This window comes from Fusarium poae, chromosome 1 (genome assembly GCF_019609905.1).
Source record: "Fusarium poae strain DAOMC 252244 chromosome 1, whole genome shotgun sequence".
Taxonomy (NCBI): Eukaryota; Fungi; Ascomycota; class Sordariomycetes; order Hypocreales; family Nectriaceae; genus Fusarium; species Fusarium poae.
In genome coordinates, this window is record NC_058399.1 from 4,763,631 (window position 1) to 4,783,766 (window position 20,136).

The 20,136-nt window shown below is 50.5% G+C and overlaps 6 protein-coding genes across 6 annotated transcripts; 1 reads left to right on the forward strand and 5 right to left on the reverse strand.

The window, feature by feature from the left end:
• Positions 1–343: 343 nt before the first annotated feature.
• Positions 344–6,840, reverse strand: GLT1 (glutamate synthase [NADH]; the record flags this gene model as incomplete). The annotated part of the gene is made up of 4 exons (XM_044846144.1): positions 344–479; positions 534–3,165; positions 3,220–6,614; positions 6,662–6,840. 4 exons carry the CDS (start codon positions 6,838–6,840, stop codon positions 344–346), a joined length of 6,342 nt encoding a protein of 2,113 aa, XP_044712060.1.
• Positions 6,841–13,411: 6,571 nt separating this feature from the next.
• On the forward strand, positions 13,412–14,546 carry FPOAC1_001543 (uncharacterized protein; the record flags this gene model as incomplete). Its single annotated transcript, XM_044846145.1, has 2 exons — positions 13,412–13,447; positions 13,494–14,546. The coding sequence occupies 2 exons, from the start codon at positions 13,412–13,414 to the stop codon at positions 14,544–14,546; spliced, it is 1,089 nt and encodes a 362-aa protein (XP_044712061.1).
• Positions 14,547–14,943: 397 nt separating this feature from the next.
• On the reverse strand, positions 14,944–15,618 carry FPOAC1_001544 (uncharacterized protein; the record flags this gene model as incomplete). The annotated part of the gene is made up of 3 exons (XM_044846146.1): positions 14,944–15,150; positions 15,210–15,516; positions 15,608–15,618. The coding sequence occupies 3 exons, from the start codon at positions 15,616–15,618 to the stop codon at positions 14,944–14,946; spliced, it is 525 nt and encodes a 174-aa protein (XP_044712062.1).
• A 777-nt stretch (positions 15,619–16,395) lies between these two features.
• FPOAC1_001545 (uncharacterized protein) lies at positions 16,396–16,865 on the reverse strand (the record flags this gene model as incomplete). The annotated part of the gene is made up of 3 exons (XM_044846147.1): positions 16,396–16,571; positions 16,629–16,641; positions 16,704–16,865. The coding sequence occupies 3 exons, from the start codon at positions 16,863–16,865 to the stop codon at positions 16,396–16,398; spliced, it is 351 nt and encodes a 116-aa protein (XP_044712063.1).
• Positions 16,866–17,663: 798 nt separating this feature from the next.
• FPOAC1_001546 (uncharacterized protein) lies at positions 17,664–18,427 on the reverse strand (the record flags this gene model as incomplete). The annotated part of the gene is made up of 2 exons (XM_044846148.1): positions 17,664–17,721; positions 17,778–18,427. The coding sequence occupies 2 exons, from the start codon at positions 18,425–18,427 to the stop codon at positions 17,664–17,666; spliced, it is 708 nt and encodes a 235-aa protein (XP_044712064.1).
• Positions 18,428–18,866: 439 nt separating this feature from the next.
• FPOAC1_001547 (uncharacterized protein) lies at positions 18,867–19,980 on the reverse strand (the record flags this gene model as incomplete). Its single annotated transcript, XM_044846149.1, has 2 exons — positions 18,867–19,320; positions 19,373–19,980. 2 exons carry the CDS (start codon positions 19,978–19,980, stop codon positions 18,867–18,869), a joined length of 1,062 nt encoding a protein of 353 aa, XP_044712065.1.
• Between the last annotated feature and the right edge of the window lie 156 nt (positions 19,981–20,136).

Genomic DNA, 20,136 nt, shown 5'->3' on the forward strand with positions numbered 1-20,136 from the left:
GTATGTATACAATAGCTACCTACCTAGTGGGTAGCAGAAAAGATGACCTCCTAAGTCTTAGGTTACAAAAATAAGTAGTCTAAGAGCTATAGTCTAAGCAGCATAAAGTGGCCCACTAATTTCGTCTCTTATGCTTCCAGCGGCCAATTTTTCTGACACCCTGAGGCATAGGTCGCAGCACAAGTTACCGATATTCTAACAGCAAGACCTCTCAAATTGGTATAAAAAGTTAACTATATCCTTAGCCACGCCTTCAACACAACCGAATGCACGATCGTGGTATCATCCTGTATCCTTCTGCTCCAATCCTAAAAAGCAAAACGGACTGAAACATAATTTATATCTAAGCCTCAACCTGGATCTGGCTGAAGATTTCCTGTGCAGTGCGCTTTGTAATACCGCCAGTAACGGGAAGATTGGTGTACTTCTCAAGGTACAGATCAATCTCACGAGCAGCCTGGCGACCTTCGTTGATACCCCTGCGCAGATGTTAGTATTTTGTTTTCAAATGAATGACAATTGCGTTAACTTACCAGACAATCAGAGATTGGCCACGACGGGCGTCACCAGCAGCGAAGACGCCCTCAAGGTTGGTGCTATATTTGCCGGGGGCGGTCTTGACGTTCTTGCGAGCGTCCTTCTCAATTTCATCACCAAGAACACGAGCCTCGGGTCCGAGGAAACCCATTGCAAGCAGGACGAGGTCAGCAGGGAAGAACTGCTGAGAGCCCTCGACCTTCTTCATGTCCCAACCACCGCTGGGAGACTTGGTCCACTCGACACGGATGGTGTTAATGCCCTTGACCTTGCCAGAACCATCGTCCATGAATTCCTCGGACATGATGCAGTACTCACGAGGGTCCTTGCCAGTGTGCTGGCGAACCTCAGTGTGACCGTAGTCAACACGGTAAATGCGAGGCCACTGAGGCCAAGGGTTGTCGTTGGCACGCTCGGGAGGAGGTTGAGGCAGAAGCTCGAAGTTGGTGACAGACTTGGCGCCGTGACGGAGAGAGGTTCCGATACAATCGTTACCAGTGTCACCACCACCAATGACAACAACGTGCTTGTCCTTGGCACTAATGTAAGCGTTGTCACCAAGCTCAGAGTCGAGAAGAGACTTGGTGTTTTTGTGCAGGAACTCCATAGCGTAGTGAATGCCCTCGAGTTGACGACCCTTGATAGGGAGGTCGCGAGCGACAGTAGCACCAGTTGCAATAACAACAACATTGTGGCTAGCTCGGAGGTCCTGAAGAGATGGATGACCCTCCTCGCCAACTGCAACACCAGTCTTGAAGACGATGCCCTCGTCCGCCATGAAATCGGTACGACGCTTGACAATACGCTTATCGAGCTTCATGTTAGGAATACCGTACATGAGGAGGCCACCAAGACGGTCAGCTCGCTCGTAGACGGTAACAAGGTGGCCAGCACGATTGAGCTGATCAGCAGCAGCCAGACCAGCAGGGCCGGATCCGATGATCGCAACAGTCTTGCCAGTGCGGACCTTGGGAGGATTAGGAACCATCCAACCCATCTCAAAACCTCGATCGATGATGGCACACTCGATAGACTTGATACCGACAGGATCTTCGTTAATACCCAGAACACAAGCACCCTCACAAGGAGCAGGGCAGACACGGCCTGTGAATTCAGGGAAGTTGTTGGTCATGAGGAGACGGTTGAGGGCATCTTTCCATTGCGATTGGAAAATTAATTCATTCCATTTGGGAATGATGTTAGAGATAGGACATCCTGTCTCAGACTGACAGAAAGGGACACCGCAATCCATGCAGCGGGCGGCCTGATATTTCAACTGATCCTCCTCAAGACGGGAACTCAGCTCAGCCCAGTCCTTGAGACGGGCATTAACAGGTCGATACTTCTCCTGGCGACGTTTGTACATCTTAAAGCCTCGGGTCTTGTCGAGGACAAGAGCACGCTTCTTCTCTGCGGCGTTGTCGCCAACAGCCTCCTCGAGATCCTGGAGCTTGGCAACCTTGTCGGACTTCTTGTGCTGGACACCAGAGACGGCAGGCAGGTTATACTCAGCGCGCTTAGCCTCGGCTGCCTTGGCTGCTTCCTCCATGAGAACACGCTTGTAGTCGACGGGAAGAATCTTGACGAATCGGGGAAGAGCTCGGTTGAAGTCGACGAGAATGCGGGCGGCACGCTCGGAGCCAGTGTAGTGATGGTGATCCTCAACGAGACCGCGAACGAAAGCGATCTCAGCAGGGTCCTCGAGGCCGCTGGTCTCGACCATCTCACCGTTGAGCTTGGAGTGGAAGTCGCCATGTACATCTAGGACGTAGGCAATACCACCAGACATACCAGCTGCAAAGTTGCGACCAGTAGATCCGAGAACAACGACGCGGCCACCAGTCATGTACTCACAGCCGTGGTCACCAACACCCTCGACAACAGCGGTGGCACCGGAGTTTCGGACGGCGAAACGCTCGGCAGCCACACCACGGAAGAAACAAGTACCAGTAGTAGCACCGTACAAGCAAGTGTTTCCAATGAGGATATTCTCCTCGGACTTGAAGACTGCAGAACGGGGAGGATAGATGATCAATCGACCGCCAGACAAGCCCTTGCCAACGTAATCGTTGGCATCACCCTCAAGCTCCAGTGTGACACCAGGAGCGAGGAAAGCACCAAAAGACTGACCAGCAGAGCCCTTGATATTAACATGGACGGTGTCCATGGGCAGTCCAGCCTCGCCATACCGCTTTGAGATGTGATATGAGAGCGAGGTACCCATCGCTCGGTCAGTGTTCACAATGTCACACTCGATTCTCGAAGGAAGACCCTTATCAAGAGTCAATTCAGACTCGGAGATCAGCTTGTTGTCGAGTCGGACATGGAGCTTGTGATCCTGCTTTCGGACGTTGAAGGTGGCAACGCCAGGTCGGAGCTTGTGGGCGGGGGTCAAGAGAAGAGACAAGTCGATGTTGGCTGTCTTGTTGGTACGAAGGTCGTCACGCATTTTAAGGACCTCCACATGTCCAACCATCTCATTGATGGTTCGGAAACCAAGCTGGGCCATGATAGCTCGAAGCTCGTTGGCGACATAGTAGAAGAAGTTGATAACATGCTCAGGGGTACCAGTGAACTTCTTTCGGAGCTCAGGGTCCTGAGTAGCGATACCAACAGGGCAGGTGTTCACTATTTACAAGTTAGCAATGCCAATTTGGTTCAAAGGGTGAGAAAACCACTCACGGTGACACTTTCGCATAAAGACACAGCCCATGGCAATAAGAGGAGCAGTGGCAAATCCCCATTCCTCAGCACCAAGCAGACAAGCAAGGGCAACATCACGACCAGTCTTGAGCTGTCCATCAGTTTGGACAACGACACGACCACGAAGATCGTTGAGGACCAGAGTCTGATGAGTCTCAGCCAGACCCAACTCCCAAGGAAGACCAGCATACTTGATGCCAGTCCATCGAGAAGCACCGGTACCACCATCGTGACCAGAGATCAGGATGTGGTCGGCCTTCGCCTTAGCAACACCAGAGGCGACAATACCAACACCGACCTCAGAGACAAGCTTGACAGAGACTCTAGATCGGGGGCTAGAGCACTTCAGATCGTAGATCAGCTGCTTGAGATCCTCAATGGAATAAATATCGTGATGAGGAGGAGGCGAGATAAGACCGACACCAGGGGTTGAGTGGCGGGTGCGAGCAATGGACTTGGACACTTTGTGACCAGGAAGCTCACCACCCTCACCGGGCTTGGCACCCTGAGCCATCTTGATCTGAAGCTCATCAGAGTCAGCAAGATAGGCAGAAGTGACACCGAAACGACCAGAAGCGACCTGCTTGATGGCAGAACGCATGGTGTCACCGTTGGGCATACGCTGAGATCGCTCGGGATCCTCACCACCCTCACCCGTGTTGGACTTTCCACCAAGTCGGTTCATGGCAACAGCAAGCGTAGAGTGAGACTCCATGGAGATGGAACCGTACGACATAGCACCGGTACAGAATCGGCGGACGATATCAGTCCAAGGCTCAACCTGGTCAATGGGGACAGGAGTGCAGTCCTCAAACTTGAAATCAAGGAGACCACGAAGAGTACAGTTCTTGATCTGCTCATACTCGGATCGGGAGTAGGCCTCGTAAGACTTGTCGTTTTTGGTGCGGACAGCGTCCTGGATATTGGCAATCGAGGTAGGGTCATTGACATGGGGCTCACCACCATCACGCCAGTGGTACTCGCCAGACTCGGGGAGGCCGGGGGGGCCAATGCTGGCTCTGGAAGGGAAACCTCGCTCATGGAATCGGAAGGCATCCTCAGCAATGAGCTCAAAGGTCATGCCCTGAATACGAGAGGCAGTACCCCTGAAGCATCGTTCAACGACAGGTTCGTCGAGACCGAGAATCTCAAAAATCTGAGCACCCTTGTAAGAGGCGAGGGTTGAAATACCCATCTTACTCATGACCTTGAGGATACCGCCATCACAAGAGTGCTTGTAGTTGCGGATGAGAGTCTCGTTGGTGCTCTTCTTCTTGATGAGACCCTCACGATTCAACTTGAGAATACACTCCATAGCAAGGTAGGGGTTAATGGCATCAGCACCGTAACCGAGAAGGACACACATATGGTGAACCTCACGAGCCTCGGCAGTCTCGACAACAAGAGCAACCATGGATCGCCATTTGTTGCTGACAAGGTGATGGTGAACCATGGCAGAAGCCAGAACAGCAGAGACGGGTACTCGGTCAGCCGAGGTGTTGCGATCAGACAGGACAATGACACGGTCCCGAGCCTCAATGGCGGCTGAAGCCTCGTTGCAGATCTCATCAAGGTGCTTGATGTAGCCCTGAACTCCCTGGTTCTTAGGGAAAGTCAAATCAATAGTCTTGACGGTCCACTCAGAGTACTTGTTGGACATGTTCTTGATGGCATTAAACTCCTCGATAGAGAGGATAGGGCTAGGAAGTAGAAGGCGACCGCATTGGGAGGCATCCATCTCGAGCAGGTTACCTTGGGGACCAACATAACATTCAAGAGACATGACAATAGACTCTCGAATAGGGTCGATGGGAGGGTTGGTAACCTGGGCGAACAGCTGTCGAAAGTAGTCATAAAGAAGACGAGGGGCCTGGGTCAGACAAGCCAAAGGAGCATCATTACCCATGGAACCCAGAGCCTCCTTCTCATCAGCCGCCATGGGAGCGAGTAGCAAGCTGACTTGCTCATGAGTGTAGCCGTAGGAGTGGAGCAGAGGGTCGGACTGGATAGTTTTGTCATCAAGCTTGGGCGCAAGATCCAGAGCCTGCTCCATGATCTCAACGACCTTGGGCAGAGTAATCAATTCACTGTCGAGCCATGCTCGGAAGTCATATCGGCTCGAAACAGCCTCCTTCAGCTCCTTGTCATCGATGATACGGCCAGCTTGTGTGTCGACCAACAGCATGCGACCAGGCTGAAGACGACCCTTCTGGATTACAGTCTCAGGCTCAACGGGAATGGTTCCAACCTCGGAAGCGCAGATGATACGGTCGTCGTCCATGACGTAGAAACGGCAAGGTCGGAGACCATTTCGGTCAAGGTTAGCACCACAGTATCGACCATCGGCGAATGTGAATAGAGCAGGACCGTCCCAAGGTTCCATCTGACAAGCAGCCCACTCGTAGAATGCAGCCTTCTTGGGATCCATGTGTTGGTTACCCTGCCAAGCCTCAGGAACCATGAGCATAACAGCCTCAGGAAGAGAGAGGACACCGTTGATGGTCAAAAGCTCGAGAACGTTGTCAAAAGCAGCGGAATCGGAACCACCATCCTCAACAACAGGATACATCTGCTCAAGCTCCTCCTTGAAGACATCGGACTGCATGACACCCTCACGGGCACGCATCCAGTTCTTGTTACCTCGGAGTGTGTTGATCTCACCGTTGTGAGCAGCCCATCGCAAGGGCTGGGCACGGTCCCATGAGGGGAAAGTGTTTGTAGAGAAGCGAGAGTGCACCAGAGCAAAGTGAGCCTCGTAGTCGGCGTTGACAAGATCGTGGTAGTAAGAGTAAACCTGGACAGGAGCAAGCTGCCCCTTGTAGACAATGTTCTTGTTTGAAAGGGAGCAGAGATAGAACCAGTTGTGTAGACCAATGCTCTGAGTAGCACGCTTTCGCAAGATGTACAGCTGTCGCTCGAACAGACGCTCATCAAACTTCTCAGGGTCAGTCATCTCGGGGGCATTGCCAGTGCCGTAAGCAGAGGCAAGAACAACAAAAGGCTGAGCGATGATGGGCTCACGCGATTTGGCAGCAGGTCCAAGAAGTGTCGAGTCGACGGGAGGCCTTCGCCATCCCAGAACTCGGAGGCCCAGCGACTCGGCAACATCTTCCAGCTGCCTCTTGGACTCTTGAAGAGTCTCCTCGTCGGGCTTAAAGAACAGGTTTCCCACGGCGTACTGGCCAAGGGGAGGCAGCTTAATGTCCTCCTCCTTCTCAAAGTTCTTGATGAAGAACCGGTGGGGGATGGATGTCATGACACCAGCACCATCACCATCTCGTGCATCGGATCCCACAGCACCACGGTGGGTCATGTTGCAGAGCAGGTTACGGGCATCACTGACAATTTTGTGGCTAGGCTTGCCCTTGATATGACTGTGAATGAGTTAGCGACGGCTGTACAAGCCAATTGATGAACTCACCAAGCAAAACCGACACCACAAGCATCCTTCTCATAAGAAGGGTCATAGAGACCCTGCTTCACCGGCAAGGCACCAGCCCACGAGTCATTGTTCTCAGTCTGATACTCATAAGGTATGTATGGTTGTTGCTCGGCTTCGGTTTGGATCTGTCGGTCGTCGAAGTCCTCGTTTAGGCCCATGCTAGGCAAGGATACGATCCAACTAGAGTGGGGTTGTGGGGGAATTCGGGGTGGGGGATGTAGGACGGATCGCGGGGCGCGTTGGCTTGGTAAAAGCAGTGGAGATCTAGGATTTAGTAGTATTAGCACGGGTAAATGGAAGTATGTATGGCAACCGATCAATTGCGTTGCGTATAATAGGCTGAAGCATGTAGTGTCTCGATATCTTCAAAGTGCTCCGAAAGGTGGCCGAGTAGATCCGAGGCTGCTGGAAATGGCACTGAGGGGTCGTCCCAGAAAAATGGTTGTGGCTCCGGCATCGGGCAAGATAAGGAAATCTGACGATAAACTCAAAGTCACCACAAGAGATGTGCCCCGCCAATTGCGCCCGCAGCTGTCGCTATGAGTGACATGTGCTGCGGTTTCTCTTCTTTTTTCGCCTTTGGCAATGGCTTTGGAACGTCATTCTTGGGCATACAACCAGCATCATGGCAGTTTCGTAGTGGTATCCAGTTCAGATAGCGACCACTTCAAAGACAATAGACCGAAGCAGGTTTACAACCAAGCTTCTGAAATGTCGTATTCAAGCCAGCAGCGAACCTATCCCATCGACCCACCAGATTTACAGTGGTCTTCCGGGCGGGTCCCCTCGTCCTCAGCTGCATAGAGTGGGATGTTGTAAAGAAGCAGAACCAATAGTGGACTGCGCAATGCTAACATTCCATGCAACCATGCGGCTAAGACAAGGGGGTCCCAAGAGGCGCCTGGGGATGGACGTCACTGCAGCGATGCCGCCAGCTGTCGCACATGCAACGCAACGCAATGCAATCTCAATGTCAGAGAAGTGCGACTGAACAAATTTCTGTACTTAGAGCTAGCGCACCAGAAAGAGATATTACTGGCTCTATTCGAATGGATCGTGAGACATGCGAATCTCGGTGTATCGCCAGTTCAGGTCGTGCCGTTTCCAGTGGTGGCAGCGATGACCCGTGCGTGGCTCTCAGGTCTTTTCAACTGTCGAGAAGCTGCGGCCATTGTCGTGGGTGTTGTTGAAATCGAGGTCAAAGCCAATTCCAGTCCAGGGTCCAGATATACAATTGATGTTGTTTTCGAATGGGAATGCACAATACGACTTACCGGGAGTGGTCCTCTTCACCAAGAGGTTGTTTATTCGTAAAGCGAAAGGGTATCAAAAGGCGACTGGCTTGCAGTGGCTAGCAGGATGGCACGTTAGATTCTAAGGAGAGGCGAACGCGAGAGGACAGAACATTGGCAGTAGGAGGAAGAGATCAAGAGGGAAGAAAGTTTGGATGGGAGGAGGGCAACGGCTCTGCTTTTATGAAGGAGAGAGGAGGGGATGGGGGTAGTGGAAAGGGAATTGATGTCCGAAGCCGTCAAACAGTACAACACAGCAAAAGAAAGCAGCGTAGTGCACAGCCAGTCCGTATCGGAAGCTCTTGAGTCGCTTTCGCTTCGGTGTCTCTCGAGAGTCAATCCACTTGGCTCCAGCTCCGGAGCAAGCTGCTTGCTTTGAGCCAAGCCCCACGAAAGAAAATGGGCAACCGAACAAAAAAAAATCCAATGGAGCGGCTACGGCGTGCGTGGAGGATGGAGGGGAAGGGGACAGCAGGGGAGGCGTGCAGATGAGGAGAAGCTAGAAGTGGGAGGGAGGGGTGTGTCTCTGGAGTAGAGTCGGTAGGGCTTGCGGTTTGCTCTGCAGACGGTCGAGGCAGAGCAGGATATTGAATATGGGGGTTGTTCATAGTAATAAACATCTACTGAAGTAGAGTGGGGGACCCGAGATGATCCAATGTCAATGACTGCGATTCTATTCGAGGTTTGGTGCAACGGATAGACTCTCATCCACCCGTGGAGGTTGTCGAAAGATGGTATTTCACATGACAACTTGCGAGAACTCTACAAGCCCAAACCAAAACCATATATTTATTCAATCGAACCTTCAATTTGAACCTCGTTTCCTCAATGACAACTCGACTCTTTACCAAAAAAAAATATAGACCTCATCGACAATACTAATAATATATGTCATAGCTCACTCTTACTTACACCTATCTACGTCTTCGGCGTACTGGCTCCGAACCCCAAGTGGGTTGCACTGCACTGCACGCATGGACCCTGCCGTGGCCCCGTTTGCTAGGTACCGTTTCCCCCATGCAGCCAAAAAATCAACGGAATTAAAGTGAATTAATTGGGGGAGCGGAAAAGACGAAAATCAAGGTAGTCTACCTATGCCAAAACAACTAACCGCAAGCAAATGAGAATACAGGCATTTATTTGTACGATGCCTTCCTCTCATCATACCATAGACATGCCACTTTCTGGGGGTAAGCGAAAAGAAAGAGGAAGTTCAATAATTTTCGATAAAGATACCCTGCACCGAACAAACATACAAATATAGTATCACGTTGTTAATAACATGTTTCCCAGGCATCCTCTGGTAACACTTTTCTCCAGTACAATTGATGCCCGACATATCATCCTACAAACTTCTCAATCTCGCCCTTCGGAATTTCCTCCGAAACCAAAATTGAAGCCTCACAGTCTGACGCTCCGCCCCGTCTCATCTCATAGGCTTCGAGGGCTATTCCGTTCACCCTCCTCCGTAGATCGGTACCTCCCGAACCAGGGCATCCTCCCTCAGCGGCACAATCCTCGTTGGAGGCGAAAACGCGCATCTTTGCTTATCACTTTTGCTCTGTAGCAAGCCCAAGTGGAAGTGCATAGACTAGACCGACGAGTCAAATTAAGTGATGCATTACTGCTGGGTGTTAGAAAAATGGGCCACCGGAAGCACAGGAGACGAAATTAGTAGGTCAATTCATGCCACTTCAATTACACTTCTTAGGCTATTTATTTTTGTACCTTGAACCTTCGAGGTCAACTTTTCTGTTACTCGCACTCTGTCGGTACATTATATTGGATCTGCACATCTGGAGGGTTGAGATCTACCAGTGGCTACGTCTTCGAAAATAAAGACAGTCCAAGCAGTTTGCTGCTTGTTCCAACAGTGGCGATATATATACATTCCGAAATCGTAGCAGGGTCCTCTAAATCCCCATGGATCCCCTCATGATGCTACCAAACTAGGCTGCCTGCTCCCCGCGATGACCGTCAATCAATCCACTCGACGGCGTTACCTGACTCTTTATTGTCCCTCTTTATTGTCATCGATCTAGCTTGGCGATTCGGAAGTGTCTCATCGAGACAAGATGCGGTCAATGAAATTGATCAGTGTGTTGGCGTTGTTATTACATACCTAGTACAAACATACCTAGTATTTACGAATAACCTCATTTTGCCGCTCTTATTTTCCGCTGGGATCACCTCGCTCCTCTCCTCTCCTCTCCGCCCTCTCCCTACGCCGTACTCCGCTCTCCGCATTCATCTCAAGCCTAATCTGTTTTAACCGGCGTGGAGAGCTACTGAGACTCGAGGCTGAGAGCTGTCCAATCAATCACAAAGCACCACTGCTATTATCGCATATCTATCGCCTATCCGCTGCCAAGCTGTCAATCTGCGAATAGGTTTGCAACATGGTTTCGTGTAAGAGAAATTGTGGTCAAGGGATGGATTGCTTTGCCGCTAGCCACGAGCCAACCACTTACGACCGCACTCTGACTCCCGTCGAGCGCCTTGCCAGCCTGCCTCGGAGCTAGGATTAGGACAAGACAAGGATAGGCCCCAGGGTCCGTTCAAGATGGCGCCGAATGGCTGGAAGATGGAAAGATGCTGCTAACTCGTGCGGCGCCGGCTGGAACGTTAAACCTCTCTGTACAGGGATCATCTCGACTTTTCAACTTGCGACGCCAATCATGGCTTGCCATTTTCAAAGCCGATGTCGCGCCCACGTTGTCTTTTTTCTCTTGGGGCAGGGTAAGGCAAGATGAAAAGGGCCTTTGACGTATTATCCTACAGTGTACGGGGGACCTCAGTGCGGTTCTAATTCGCCTACTACATACGAAACCCCCATCCTTCACCACAGGCTACTAAGGTACTAATGTATGCCACACTACAGTACACCTCCGAGGAACTGGGTGTTGCATCTGTTGTGCTGTGCGAGATTTGAGATGTGATTCCGCGATGACTGAGATGCTCTTCGCGTCCCTACGTTACAGTGTTGAACATGCAAATGCAAGCGCGAGATTTGTCGCAACGTTATGCTTGTGTGTTGTCATTTGGTGTGGCACGTAAAATATGTAAACTATTTGTGTTTGGTGTTCACGCAGAGGTAGGCTGGCTTTGATCTTGAAGATTGTATGTGTTAAAGTATGCCACGTCGACATAAGCATGAGACCCTTTTCCCTGCTTCATTTATTTGCCTCAGCAATGCCAATTGCTACCAGACCGGACATGAGTAACAAATATCCCTCCTGTTGCATAGTACACTGGCGTGGAAGCAGACTATACTGCATATGTAGTGGAGGTTTTCGGAGTGTTGTTTTGAGAATCGCCGAGCGCATCCCAGAGCCAAAGCAAGAGTTAGACTTGCCAGCCGAGGTCCTAAACCCCATCTTGAGGTTCCGAATGTAAGAGTTCAAGACCAGCGCCTCGCCTTGAATCATCATAGATGCACTTGAACGTGTGATATTCATCGCCGTCACCCCATTATCTACACTTGACAGTCAAAAGATGGACAACATAAAATCAAAAGAGACGACCAATCAACTTCCCCAGATTCATGCAGTTTTCTTATCTCTGGCTGTAGCCGCTAAAACAGAACAAGCACAAGCTCGTGCCGTGCATGTTGTACACACACCACACGGCAGCTATTAGTGTGCGCCAAGGCCAGAAGAAGATCGTCTACTTTACCTTACTGGACCTTAGTCGACGCCATCGCGCAGTCTGTGTCGCTGTCTCACCATGCTTCGGGAGTCCCTGCGGGGACCCTGGCCTGTCTTCGTCTGCTAATGTTACAATTGGGCTTGCATTAAAGACGTCACTGCCTTTGGCAACTCGAACCGGTATAGGACCTGTAGCCAATGGCGAAGAGACAGACACTTTTTGACTCCCGTTGGTGGTGAAGAAGCACATGTCTGGGGAAAGACGGCATCTGAACATTTTCAAGGATCCCATTCGTCGATGTCTCTGATACATGGCCAGAGAGGGCATTGATTTCCGTGGATGACTCCTACATAGTAAAGTACTACTGGCCATTGAAGCCACCAGTGTGCCTGCGCAGACGAACGACCTTTACTCGGTCACATTTCAAGCAATACAGCCAGGCCTCTCTGTACTGTATTCTAGCGGGTGAGCCACAATTGCTTATCTTTCGGCCTTGATACTATAATAGGTACGTATTTGTAGAACATGCTAAACGTTGAATGGATACCTTTCTACGGATATCGACAACAGCTTAAATTGAGAGTGAAGAGATTATAAATAACAAAGCAAGCAGCGCAATTGGCCTATTTTGCGGAGCTTATTCTACCTATGTGGACCATACCTGCTAATGTATGTGTGTAGCAAGTTCGGCCTGTCCTCCATCGTGTCTATTCTCACGGTCTAGCGGAGCCGTCAATCCGAGTCTCATTCAGCCTGTCCGCCTGTGAACTCCAAGTTCCCGATCACCGAACTACCCCATAAAAATCATGCCCGGGGTGAAAAGACCTCAATTCACGGAGAGACACCGACAGTCTTCACGGCCAAACCCCGGACTTGCTCTAGTCTATGTCTCCGCCCAGTCTTATTACCTCTCCCTCTCACCTCTTCATTCCGACTTCTTCCGATGTCCGTCCAGCTCCAAAGTGTCGCGCCAGGGCAAATTACGAGGTAGCTCCTCTAGACTCTACTGCCTGTACTTATTAACAAGGTGTCGACTACCTATCCGCAGTTGTCCAGGTATTATTCTTTGCATGAAGCCAGGCAAGGGTTTTAGCGCAGAAACGCAAGTGACGCTGCAGGAGTTTGTCTAGATGCTATCCATCCATGCCGTCCATGTCAAGCAAGGCACACCAACGATCGATGTTTCAGTTACCTCACAAAATTAATAAACCACCAGTCCTTTGATGATCGGATCATAAAAGGCCGAATGGGAATTATACAGCGAATAGGCTTGTCTTGATGACTTCGGTAGGTGGTGAGTTGTACTTCAATTCTAGATCGACAGAGTTGCAGTCGCTCTCTGAGGGTTCCATTTCCCAGACATCGAGTTGCATGAGTCTAGAACCATGGGAAATATGCTGCGAACCGCTCATACCAAGCCGACATAGCCGCTGAGAGATATTGTGTTGATGCTTGAGGGGGTAGGACAAGCTGACCGATTCACGTCTCTGACCACCCTCGCTGTAGCTTGAATCTCATCGATCCAGCCAAAAAAAACTGCCGAATTGCCGTTTAATTGATAGCCAGTAAATCTTTCTTTCTGACGTTGCATTGTTTTGGCAACGTGTTTCCACCATGGCGGCTACTAAACGCGCCGCCGCGTCTATGGCGTGAACTGCCCCGCCATTAGGTTGACAAGTACGGAGTAGTAACTTTGTGTTGGCCTGGAAATCAAATGCAAATACAACCTCACAAATAGCAACAACTGCACTTAATAGCTCGACACGAGCGGGTTCTGCAATTAATACTCATGTTCACCACACTACCAGACTTCACACCACGAGACGTAAGTGTTCTCCATTTCAAGCCACGCTTACGGTCTAACAATTCAGTCGCATTCTCTGTGGTACAGATCCTCACGCAGTCCTTACATCCCACCTGGGCCTCTCGACGACTTTAACGAAGGCGCGCAAAACCAACAACATGGCGCAAACCAAGCGCGACAACGAACCAAAATCATCGAGCGATCAGCTCTCGCTCGACTTGCTGCTGATGAGCAATACATTCAGCGACGACGATTGAATGTCCAGAACTATGGAAGCGGCTGGCTCAAACCTCCAGGTGTTCCAAAGACACTCCATCAAATGCGCGAGGAGAAGCGAGAGCAAGAGGAACACCAAGAAGCAATGCGCCGAGAACAGCTGGCACAAGAGCTGGCCGAAGCCGGGGTCGAAGGCGCGCCTGGAGAAGAAGGGACGATGGACGATGTGCAGCTTGACGGAGCGCAGGACCTAGATGATGAAATCCCGGACGCTGATGAAGGGTTTGGCTATGATCATGACGACGACGAAGATGAAGAGGAAGAGGAAGAGGAGGAGGAGGAGGAGGACGGAGAAGAAGAGGAGGACGGAGATGGCGAAGAGACAGATGACGAAGCCCTGAGGGCAGAGCGTCAGAATAATCTCATGGCTGCACACATGCGAATGGGCGACGACGCTTTCCGCGAAGCACTTGTACGCGGCGAGCCAGATGCTAATGACATGTACGATGAAGCGGAAGAATACGAAGAAGAGGAGACTAATGGCCAACTTCTCGACGAGGAAGATTTCGTCCAGGATGATGACCTTGGCATGGACATGGACGCTGATCTTGACGAGGACATTCCCGAGGCAGAGAGTCAGGGTTATGAGCACACCGACTCTGAAGCCGAACTTTCGAGCAGTGAACAGCGGTCCAGCAGCGACGAGGAAGAGGAGGATGATGACATTGACACCAGCTTCCAGCCTCGCTCTACGACTCTCCCACCGCCGCTATCACCCACGTTTCACGGCGGTCGGTCACTCATGTCACACCCTCGCGCCAGTATGGACCTGAGCAACTTGCTCTCCCAAGACGGTAGCAGCTTCATGCACAGCAGTCCCGTCGGACGACGACCCCGTCAATGATAGCAATCACAGTTACGACTAATGCGACACGACCACAACCGAAGGATAGATTTAGTTTAGACAGCATTGTTATATACCCATTCATTGTTCATTACCAAACCAGAATTTAAGAATTGAGCGCTTTCTGCTTTATCGCAGCTTGCTTGCCACAGGCTTGCCCAGAAGTGTGTGATTACAATCTTTGTAAGAGGGGCAACTTTTTGGTCGTTGCGGTGATGTGATGCGATGCTTCTTATCCCGAATCGTCATGCAGTACTTGTAAAATGTCAGAACGCCCAGCCAAACGCCATTCCACAAATGAAATTACAGCCTCCTTTTCCTACTTTTTCGCAACCAAACGGCCAAGGTCGCCGCAAGTCGATCGCTGAGTCTCATCGGGTGATTGGAGTGTACTTCATCAAAACAGCCACACGTAAATGAAGAGCATGGTAACGGCGGCGAAAAAGATAAGCCAGACCTTCCACCCTACACCAGTGCGCTGAGCCATGACAAGCATGCGGTTCATAGTGCCCCTAAGACGCAAGCGAGTCGAGTCGAAAGTATCGTTCATCTTCTCCGCCAACGCTGAGGACTCGCGAATCTCATCTCCGATAGCGACAGTCATCTAAAAAATCACATGTTAGTCGTCCAGCCGGACACAACCTGGAAAAAGGGAAAACCCACATCCTTGAGCACCTTAACCTTGCCCAGAATACCCTCCACCTGCGCATCGTTCTGGCTCTCAAGCTCGTTGAGAACCGCATCGCTGTACTGGCCCCTCTTATTCGGTGTCGCAGAACGAAATGAAGCGGGCCTTGAACTGTCGAAACCACCCTGTCCTAGAGGAGAGGGAGAAGGGGCGCCGTATCCGCCGTAGCCATATCCTCGGTTCGGGCTTGCGCTGACAGGTCGTCGCGAGGCTGCGTCACCATTGTATCCCTCGAAGAGAGCGCTGCGCGAGTCACGCTGATGAAGCGACGAAGCGCCGAATCTAAAGATGCCCTGTCAGTTGATTGTCCTTCGAATCCCATCATAAGTTTGTGGTAGTGTGGGTTTGCCACATATGATTGAGGGCATCGTACCGTTGCGCCATGGCTATTTAGTCGAACTTCGCAGCTAGTATGAAAAAACCAAGAGGTGGTTTGTGAGTTTAGGGGATGAAGTGTTAAAAAAATGATCGAGGGGTTCGCGAATCTTGGTATCTACCCCCTACGATACCCTGGTTGTTTTTCTTAGGTGTTCTCTAGGCCGATCCGATGACAGCGGTCTGGCTATGGCTCATTGGGGGAGCACGGATGATACGTACCGAGGGGCTGTCCAATCCCGTGTCATGGGATGTTTTCTTCTCAGGGACAAGGACCAAATGTTAATTCTTGAGGACAGTATTTGTCAATGTGTTCTTGGTTAAAGGCAGGTATTTATTTATACACAAAGTTAGGAAACTTTCGTGATTAGGAAGCACTTAAGATTGATACGCCTGAATCCAAGACACAGCGACAGCGCATGCCAGTTGGGATCTCAAGCGCAGCTACGACATCCACTACTAAAGCTAGTGAGAAACAACACAAACTCCTCATGTTGACACCGAGTTTTTGACTGTATTAATGCCATTCCGCGTCACTCTTCCTATACGTGAATTGTAGGCGTACAGAATATATGCAAAGCAGGTGAATGCTAAAGGTGGCCGATGCTATCCACGACTCCATGCCGCCTAGACCCCCGGAGTATGTGTCTGGGGGTCATGGGTAAAACAGGTATAATCATCCACGCTCCATCCCTTTTGTTTATTGCTCAGTTCCAAAATCATAACATCGTACCCATCCCACCCTGTATAGACCGGTCCGTCAGGAGCGAGAATCGCGATGTGCATTTAGTCGGACATCTTGGTATCCTTGTCCTCGGCGGGTTGGAAGTCCTCGTCGTCTTCCTCGTCCTCGTCCTCAGCGGGGTGTTGCTCCGCGGCTTTGGCGAAGTCGATCTGGGCACCGCGAGTGCGGCGGCCCTGGACAATGTTGCTGGGGTCAATCTCCTCCAAGCCGTCCTCGTCTGTACACGTTGGTTAGCTTGGTTCACGATCTAAGTAATGTACGTGGGCGCAATTACCAGCCTCAGCGACCTAAGAAAGCCATGTTAGCATTGTTTTGAAAAGCAAACAGCAGAATAGTATTAAAAACATACCTCGTCCTCTTCGTCGCTCTCGTCATCATCATCATCCTCGTCCATGGCAGTGTCCTCAGTGACCTGCTCAGCAAGAGCCTTGCCCTTTCCCTTAGTCTCGGCCATGGTCTGGTCCTGAACCTGGGTAGGGTCCTGGGGAATGGTAGCGCTGTTGTCGGACATTTTTGCTTTGGAGAATTTTATTGGGAGTGTTGATGAAGTGAAAGTGTTGTGGTCTTTTTTGGTAGCGGTGTGAATCGAAGTAAAGAAGAAGATGGGTTGGAGGGTTGAAATGCGGCGTAGGAGCTCTGAGTGGATTGGGTCTGGGCGCGCGTGCAGTTGCGACAAGCAGATTCAAAGCACCTAGTAAGGTACGAGGCTCCATGGTATCCAACCAAAGGCACCAGCCTAGCAACCAGAATATGCTAGTCCAGATATGGCTTAGCCTGACCACAGCTCAGCTTCACTCAGATTCCATACTACTGGCCTCAACTACCACCAAAAGTCAATAGCTGGGTTTCTTTTGTTGCATAACGAACTCTCATTTTATATAAAAAACTTAAGCAGGGACTCGAGTTGGCCCATAAAACATATTCCATATAGGTCAACAAACCTAAGCTCTATATATTGAGATTAGAACATATTGCTCGTGGACTAGAGTTTATCCCAACCTTCATTCTGATGGCCAAGCACGCTGAGGTTTCAACTGCTAAATGAGTTCAATACTCCAAATAAAGCCCGTGGACATATGGCATAGCGGCGCAGGGATACCATTGGGTTGTCTTTCCGTATCTTTGTAAGATTCGACCTGATGCTCCAGATAGTTACTGGGTACTGCAGACTCCTATAGTAGGTACCTATGAAAGGCTCATTTCTACGCCTCCAACTCCGACGAAGTCACCCATCAAAAGTCTCTACGGTAATGCATTGTAATAATCGAGTTTGGTAACGTGTCCTTCATTGTACGTATAAATAAATACTCTATTTCTCGCCTCCAGCCAAAGACATAACCACCACAATGGCGATGAGCCACCAGTACCTAGTTGGATATTAGCACCTCGCTCTATGATATATCCTCTTGTCAAAGCGACTTACTTTTGCAAAAATGATTTGGGCTCCTCCTCGGCAGCCTTTCTACCACCAGGTGACAGTACAACCGGCTTGTTCAGCTCAGGCTGACTGCCCTTCTTATCCGCAATCACAATCGCCTTGGGCCCAAAGTCCCTCGTCTGCCCAGCATCAACTCTGACACCCTTGAGCGTCACGCTGCGCACATCACCGCTCTCGTCTACGGAGAGCAATATTGTAGGTGCGTAACCACGGTCAAAGTTTTCCGTCGAGGCAGCGGTGGTGCCGGCAATCCATTTCTCAGACTTAGGATCATAGATACCAACGCGGACAAGCGTCGCCGTCTCGGGTAGCTCAGGAGCCTCGTAGGAAACAACCTCGGTGGAGATGAGGGAGGCGGCGTCGTAGGCGATCTCGGCTAGGGGTTGAGGTAGTGAGGGTGAGGATTGGATGGGCTGGACATAGATTTGGGCGCTGCGCTGCTCGGCTACGACAAGCACGGCAGCGTAGATTGTGGAGAAAAAGCTCGTGATCCTCATTGTCAGTGGCGATTTGGAATTCCCCTTGATATTGGGGAGATGATGATGAGGAAGAGGGACAGTATAGCTATCGGAGCTTAGAAACGACACCTGGGTAGCTTCACACTGCGGCGGGTAATCGTCGGTTAAGTCAGACATCAGGAAACCACCACTCTACCTACCTTCATCTCATGAACGATGCTTGTAGATGTACAGAGTACAGGACTTAAAAAATAGCTTGAGTTACCCCTTTTTAACTGCACGAAAATAATTGAGAAATCCTGGTGCCGTATAGTTACCTATGTTCAAAAACGTTTGAATCTAGAGTATGGCTTCCTGCCTCTGAAGTATTTACTTAAAACATCCGTTGCCTTTCCTTCCCTATAAACTATCATGATACAATCGAGTAAATCGCCTGACCCAAACGCCTGCAAATGTTGTGCTATGCATAAACATCTTTTGATCTTCTCATCATTCCCATGCTCCCGTTTGTGACGTGATGCTCACTGAAGCACGGTACCCTCTCGTTTTCCTGTTCGATCCGCGGAAACAGATCATCTGTGTCTCAGTATCGTATGAGAGCCAATCATTTCACGCTTTAGCCTTCTGAGGCAGCGTTCTCGCCGTCCTCGATATCGTCGTCGTCCTCCTCTTCGTCCTCGTCGTCGGAACCATCCGACTCTAGGACGTATCCGGGTGTTCGCTCCACAAGACCCTTGTAATATGCAACGAGAACCTCGGGATTTGGAACAATTTTCCAATCCACGCGGTAAAGGAATTCCAATTCTAGTAATTTGAGTTCGGCAACTCGAACTCCACCAACTCGGGCATAAGTGGTGTTATTCCAAAAAGAGTCTGATAATCCTTTGGCTGCAACTGTAGCTGCGGTTATCAGAAACCGATGCACGGTCAACGTATTAATAGTGAATTCTTGATACATAGCGCAAAGCCGATCAATATAGTAGACCATCGCTAATAGAAGCGGTGGTGTCAAGGTCGCATGGCGAGCCAAACGGTGCAGATAATCTCGAACTGATATGCCAGGCGCAGTTCTAAAAAAAATGTTAGTTCTTAATCGCAAATTCTGTCGAGGAGTCATCGCACCTTGAGTGAAAGCGTGTCAACCCGCCATTTGATATTCGAATGGCGTCATTTGTAGTAATTAGTTCTGAAAGCATATGCGCAACCAGTTCTACCATGTCCTCAATGGCACAGAATTCATAGCGGTCCGGCAGCACTTTTGACGGTGGCGTATCTGGTTTTGGACGTTTGCTCGTTTGTGGTGATGAGTTTGCAGCGACGATAGCTTGGGGATCAATCGGAGCGGGTGAGCTTCGACGTTTAGTTGGCGAAACCCCGCTTAGAGGTTGACCTGGTTGCACAGGTTGGTCCTGGGAGGATCGTGAGGGGGGAGCAGGATGGGGCGATTGTGAAGGTTGTGCAGAGGCCTTCTGGGAGAGCGAGGATGGTGGCCGTTGGGCTTCGTTAGGGGAGCCATGTATGCCTGGATCATTTGCGACGTATTGTCTCGGGCGTTGTATCGGAGAGGACTTCATGGCGTCGGCGGAAGACGAAGTGTTGGAGCGGGTAGAAGGCCGTCGCCGGAGAGCTGGCGAAGGCTTGGAGGAGTGCTGAGGAGACGAGGTCGCATATCGAAAAGCGGTAGGTGAGGCATTGGCGGAAGCGGACAAAGCTGGCGACGTCTTCAGCATGATTTGCGGCGCATCGTCGAGTTGTCGGTTCGTCGGGGTCGTTTTGGGGGTCGAGGGGTTTTGCAGTAGTTGAAATGTGCGATTGGCCTTTGCCAAACAGGTTGTCTTTGGTAGGGCTGAAGGAAGGATCCGATGTTGAAAGTCGGTAAAGCAAAG